The 7,324-nt window shown below is 41.0% G+C and overlaps 1 protein-coding gene across 3 annotated transcripts in view; it reads right to left on the reverse strand.

Moving 5' to 3' along the window:
- The window catches only part of dstyk (dual serine/threonine and tyrosine protein kinase), a 35,189-nt gene extending 29,122 nt beyond the window's left edge, over positions 1–6,067 (reverse strand). For 2 of the 3 annotated variants that reach the window (XR_012397343.1, XM_005168270.6), the window contains exon 1: positions 5,536–6,067. Coding sequence is in view for 2 of the 3 variants with exons in the window: in XM_005168270.6 (XP_005168327.1) it covers positions 5,536–5,689 (154 nt within the window). In the remaining variant the exon portion in view is untranslated. 3 annotated transcript variants of the gene reach the window in all.
- Positions 6,068–7,324: the final 1,257 nt, after the last annotated feature.

The following is a 7,324-nucleotide window of genomic DNA, read 5'->3' on the forward strand; positions in this document are numbered from 1 at the left end:
ATACAGAATGCATCTCTAAACGTGAAACGCAGCGCTCAGGAACGGTTTAAAACAGTTGTCATGTCACTTGCTGCAGTAAACAAAGCCAAGTCAGTAATGCTTGCCCCGCCTTCACGCTCTTCTTATTGGCCCACCACTGCTCTAGCACTGAATATCAGCTGTCAATCACTCAGTCAGCACCTTCTGGCCTGGGATGACAGAGAGAGCTACTACCGCGAAAAACTAAAGCGCTGAAGAGGAGAATGAAGATAACACTGACAGATTTAGTTTTAGAAACCATCTAAAGTTACAAATAATGACACGTTACTAGTGATCTGAATGTTAATCCACCATCTACACTTTTCCAAGAGTGGATAAAAGACTTCCGTTGGCTTCAAGTCCGCTATGAAAAGTCTGTGGGATGGAGTTTTCAGGTAACTGTTTGCCACATCTAGCATGAGAGCTTCTGTTTAATCCTTCATATAATCGCCAGATGCTGTCCGCCGTGCTAGTGGCAGCTATATGTCAAATTGAACACCACGTACACCATCGCATACGGGCTTGCACTGAGTAAACTAATGACGCTACTCATGAAAAGACCGGTATTGCTATTAACATGACGTATGCATATAATAAGGTAGAGTACATGTCAAAAGCATCAGTGCAATATCAGACAGCACCCGTGAGAACAGCACAGTTATACCCTAAACACATTCACTCATGTCCAGCAGTGTTTCCTCACGCTTGCATATATATATATTTATTTTTTGCTTGTTAGTTTGATTACTGTTGATTTCAAATGCAATAAATCTGTTAGTATAACACTTGTAGTAACGGTGCTTATAATTGGTGGGTGCGACTAAATTTTGGCTGATGCGCCTCAATGTTTAAAGTTAGGAGCACTGGTGCTACCAAGCAATTAAGTTTATTTCGAGCCCTCTTAATGATTAACCGATTGACGCAATCAGTTAAACAATTTAAGATCAAATTTAACTCATATTAAATGTTTTTTTTAATCAAGCTATCTTAAAGCTATTTAGCCCCAGTTTATTTTTTTTCCCAATTTCTGTTTAACAGAGAGCAGATTTCACCAACACATTTCTAATCATAACAGTGTTAATAACTCATCTCTAATAACTGATTTATTTCCTCTTCATCATGATGACAGTGAATAATATTAGACTAGATATTCTTCAAGACACTTCTATACAGCTTAAAGTGACATGTAAAGGCTTCACTAGGGTAATTAGGGTACTAGGCAGGTTAGGGGAATCAGGCAAGTCATTGTATAATGATGGTTTGTTCTGTAGACTATTGGAAAAAAGGGGCTAATAATATTGACCTTAAAATGCTGTTTAAATTATTAAAAACTGCTTTTATTCTAGCTAAAATAAAAAAACAAGAAGAACAAATATTATCAGACACACTGTGAACATTTCCTGAACCTGTTCAACATCCTCCGGGAAATATTGAAAAAATAAATAAATAAAATTCAAAGGGGGCGAATAATTCTGACTTCTACGCTACACATTAAAAATAAATGCAGGCCACAGCTGAACATGGAGGATGGTCTCCGAGTGGCGTTCTTCAACATACATGATGAATAGACTTGGGCCTATTGGTATGTTGTGAGTCATTGTGTGCGAGGTTTATATCTTAATAACCACCTCAGAGGATATTGGGGGTCGCAGGTCTCTGCTGTTGTTATTTAGGGGGTCTCAGGCTGAAAAGTTTCTGTTCTAGAGCTGTGAACCCTCTCCATTACTCACTCCAGCCCATCACTTTTGCTTTATAAAACAGAGATCAGCTCTAGCTGTGACGGTGATGTCGGATGATAGCCAGACATTAGGGTGGTTAAATGATGACAGAAATCTTATTGAACACATTAAACATTATTCGTGTACACTGTGTGTTTGTTCTTTAGGACGCCTGTTTATTAAGGGTGTCACGATCCTCCAAATCCTCGATTCGATTACATTATCGATTCTAAAAGCACGATTCGATTCGATTATGAATAATTAATTAATTAATGACTAATTAATTATTTGTAGCCTACCGTTTAAACTACCTGACCTGCATGGTCTTTGTTTTACCCATAAACAAATCATACAGTAAATGAATAAAGGCAAGATACACACATAATTACCACCTGTCAATCACTTTTTCTGCAGGACTCGTGAATAGGCAGTGATCTGTGTCGTTATAATGGCGTCGGTAAAAAACACGCACAACCAACAGGAACCAGCCAACAGTATCTGAGGTGTTCGCTAAAATGACTGAGTACAAGTGAGTGAAAGATTGAAGCAGTCCTCTGACTGCCTGGACCTGCTGTCTCGAGCGCATGGCTGTGTGTGCGTCTGTGTCTGTGTGGTCACGTGATGTGCATTTTCAGAGGTAGAGAGGAAGGAGGGCTGCTCAGAAATGCTACAAGCCACTGTGGATGTCAAATCGTTGTCGTTCTAAAATGCCATTTAAACACAAAGACAGTGTAAACAGGGCCTGAGTGTGAACTTTTCACCAGCGGATTTGCAACGGGGGCGGGCGGAGGATCGCGATGCCGGTGTTGTCTATCGGACGAACCCTAATACGTACATAGCAGAGCTTGCAAAACTGTGTTTTTTGTGTCGACAACACGAACGTTGTCAACATAACTCACTGGAAATCCAAAATGCTTCCACACCGACGACTTCATTGAAAGAGGAGAGGGTTTAAGCTCTGTCGACGGGTCTCCTGCTTCTGCAGTTTAACAAGAACTTCAACAAGCCTGTTTTATCCCGCTTGGCAAGACAAGCTGACGTGACATGGGGGCGTGGCAGCATCGACCATTCTATTTTTTTATTTGATAATCGAAACTGGGCATAAATTTCGATCGATCGTGACACCCCTACTGTTTATATCTGTTTTACTGAAGCTGAAAATATGAGATGCTTATTTAAAGCTGTATCCTCAGTGTTTATATTAAGAGCTGCTCTCCATACTTTATGTAGCACAACAGCATTGCGTCATGTAATGAGAAAGATTTTAGATGTTAAAGTGAGTAAACAGTTCCTCTTTTAGGTAAGTTAGGATTAATAAATGTGTTTCTGCTTTGCTTAATAGCAGAATAATATGTGTTGAGAGATGTGTGTTGAGGAATTGTTATAACTCTACTAGAAAGTCAAGTTTACACACAATCAGATTATTCTGCCTCTGGAAAAGCTCAGATGATGATGTCAGGGTTTTGGAGGTTTCTGATTGGCTAATTGACAACATGTGAGTTGATGTGAGGCACAACTGTAGAATAGTGTTGAAGGAAAAGCTCAAACACAACATGGGAAAATCAACAAGCCAGAATCAACAACAAAGCCAGATTACCATTAGCTGAATGACACTGGGATTAGACTGATGTGTGGAGACATGTCCTGTGCTCTGATGGAGCTAAGATTGAACTGTTTGGCCATAATGAGCAGTGTTACATCTGGAGGACAAAGAGGAAAGCGCACAAGCCTAGAACACCATCCCAACTGTGCAGTATGGGGGCGGCAGCGTCATGTTGTGGGGCTGTTCTGCTGCAGGAGGGACTGGTCCACTTCACAGCATAGATGGCATCATGAAGACAGAACATCATGGAGAAATACTGAAGCAACATCTCAACACATCAGCCAGGACATTACAACTGGGCCACAAATGGCTCTTCCAAACAGACCATGACCCTAAACACACTGCCAAACTAGTGAAAATGTGCTTTAAGGACAACAGAGTGAATGTTTTGGAGTGGCCATCACAAAGCCCTGATCTCAATCCTATAGAGAATGTGTGGGCGGAGTTGAAGAAGCTTGTGTGAGCAAGACAGCCTACAAATCTGACTCAGTTACAGCAATTCTGCAGGAGGAATGAGCCAAAACTCCTGCAAACTATTGTGAGAAGCTTGTGGAAGGAGACCCAAGACATCTGACCAAAGTTACACAGTTTAAAAGCAAAACCTAAATGCCGAGGAAATGTGTGTAAACTTCTGACTGTCTAGAAATTAATTAAAAAAAAGTATCTGAATATTCTGGCATTTAGCAAATGTAAATCATTTAGGTGATCCTGATGGACCTAAAATAGTGAACATTTAGCATCATTTAACATCAGACATATAAAAACATGCCTATTTTCCTTTATTTAGAGTGCATGTAGACTTCAGGTTTCAACTGTATAGACACGTTTACTGACACACACACACTCACTGACACACACACACTCACTGACACACACACACACACACACACACACACACACACACACACACACAGACAGATAGGCTGACACTCTCGCTCACACACTCACCAATAACCCATATTTTTTCCCCCAAATTATAATATTTATTTTTTTACATCAAATAAGTGTGCGTGTGTGTGTGTTTATATATATATATATATATATATATATATATATATATATATATATATATATATATATATATATAGACACACACACACACACAGAGTCAGGTCCATCAATATTTGGACATGGCCACAGTTCCAGCATGTTTGTCTCTATACAGCATTAGAAATGAAGTGATGAGGATGTGCTGTAGTGTCCGCTTTGACTCGAGGGTCTTTACATCCACATCAGCTGAACACTGCAGGAGGAACAGCAGTCTGCAGATGTGAAATCATCACACAACATCATCAGATCACTACTGCAGCGTTCATACTGGGAACACTGATGCCGATGTGAACTACGAGCAGAACAACGACAACTACAACCCCAGCTCTGATCTGGAGTTCATCATCAGCTGATCCACCAGTAGTTTATACCCTATTTTTAAAAATGTCCTAATATTAATCATTTCACATCAATAATCAGAGCCGGAAACCTGACAGCAGACACAACAAACACCAGCAGAGGAACAGATGATGAAGAAGATGATGATGAAGCTGCACTGACTAACTGGAGGAGGAATCAAGAACTAGAACACTGCTGCAGGGGAACCAAGCGCTCACACACACACACACACACACACACACACACACACACACATACACACACAAATATACACATTTATACACACAAAAATCTATCACAAACACACACTATTTATCATAACCAGGCAGACACTCACACAAATAGTCTCTCTCACTCTTTATTCTTATACACACACACACACACACACACACAGTCCAACACTCTTTAACACACACACACACTCCTATACAGTGTCTCACACACATAAACAGTCTCTCTCACACACATAAACAGTCTCTCTCTCTCTCTCTCACACACACACACACACACACACACACACACACACACACACACACACACACACACACACAGTCTGCAGAAAAACAGTGTCGCTCTCAGTCTGTTTCTCACACACACAGACACTCTCTTACACACAAATAGACATACTGTCTCTCACACACACTATCCCTCTCTCTCTTTAACAGACAGACACACACACACACACACACACAGACACACAGACACAAATACTGACACACACACACAGACAGACAGACAGACAGACAGACAGACACACACACACACACACACACACACACACACACACACACACACACACACACACACCTGGTTCTGCAGCAGCGCAGGTGTTGCTGTGGTTCTGTCGGATCTCCCTGAAGAACAGGATGGTCTCCTTCAGGTTCTTCTTCAGGAAGCCGCTGTGTTTGTTGTAGTGGTTGAAGGCTCGGGTCAGCTCCCGGGGCTTCTGCGGGTTCTCCATCCTGATCCTGGACCGGAACCGGAACCGCAGTCTGCGTCACATGCCCGAGCACAGAGATCCCGAACGAGCCGAGGCCCGAACCGACACCACCGGGGCCGGAGAGAGAGTGTGTGGTGTGTGTGTGTCAGCGCCTCAACACACACTCACACACTCTCAAACACACAGGAGCGCGCGCGCTACCGTTAACTGACGCTCGACGGCCGCGGTTCGGCTCCTCAGCACACACCCGGAGGCCGAACCGGGTCGCGGTTTCTGCTCGGCGGCTGTTCGGCACCTCGTTCCCTGCCGGCGGCCGCAGATCATCGGTAATCGCGGGCTCTGCGCTGCTTCGGCTCGGAACGGTGCACTTTTTCAGCACAAATACGGGAGTTTAGCGCTGCCAGCCGCCGCCGCTGCCCGTGCATTTGGAGAGAGGGACGGTCGCTGGGCGGGGCGAGGCTGCGAGCGGTGCACGCTGGGAAATGTAGTCCTCTTGGCGTCACAAACCCACGCGTAGTAATCAAAGCGTAGTTGTCGTTTTTTTTTTTTTTCATTTTATCTCTATTTTTTAACATTCATCTTTTGTAAGAACTTTCACCTCTCTGTTCTTGTAAACGTTTTTATCAATTAAAATAAACTGACAGATTTTTCCCCCTTTTTTAAGGATCAGTTTCACTCAGGCGCCATTGTTGTTTTGATTGTCAAGTAGCTCTCATAAACTGAACACGTCACACACGTGCAGCATTTCCATTAAATCACACTCATGTGTACACAGTGATGACGAAAGGGTGTTTATAAACTGCAAACCGCTCCTCACACACACAGACACACACACACAAATATGTAATTTGCAATGGCACATAAACAGCAATGTTTAGCCTGCGAATCTTCATGTGTAGGTTGTGTACAGCTAAAAACAAATGTCAATTGATCACAATATAATGATTTTCTGTAAGGCTAAGAGATAAAACAGCGTAAACAACATTTGCAGTACATACTTGAAGTGTAGTGTGGCACATCTAGGGCACATCTGTTGCGTTTACAGTGTCCTGGCGCCCTCTAGTGACGCAAACTCTTCTACAGTACCTTGTTACACTGTTAAACGAAAACTGTTTATATGATTACATTTGCATTATATTATACAATGTATAAGTACATTTCTTCATCTTAAGCAAAAAAATAATAATAAATAAATAACCCAGAATTTTTTAATAATAATAAATGAATAAATAAGAATATATATATATATATATATATATATATATATATATATATATATATATATATAAAAGTGGAAAAAAGGTCCGAATGCAATAGGTAATAAATGCCATCAGACCTTTATAAAATAAAAAATAATAATAAAAATTAATTTTTTTCGTAATACAATAATGTGATTTTCTAATAATTAATTAATTAGTATTTTCATAATTAATGATAAATGAAATATTGGGTTTAAGAAAAGCCGTGGCCTTTTTGGCAAAACTACCAAGTAAACAAGCTTCTTCGGGAATTTCCCTTTGATACACACCTACTACTGCACTTTCACTTTAATTAGTCAAACTGAATAAAGAAATGGGAAAGTTTTACAGCCGCACACTTTAAAGTCAACACAAGCGCCTTATCAGATAAACTAGACGATATTTGTGATCTTTGTTA

The sequence above is a fragment of the Danio rerio genome, chromosome 22 (genome assembly GCF_049306965.1).
Source record: "Danio rerio strain Tuebingen ecotype United States chromosome 22, GRCz12tu, whole genome shotgun sequence".
In the NCBI taxonomy this organism is placed as follows: Eukaryota; Metazoa; Chordata; class Actinopteri; order Cypriniformes; family Danionidae; genus Danio; species Danio rerio.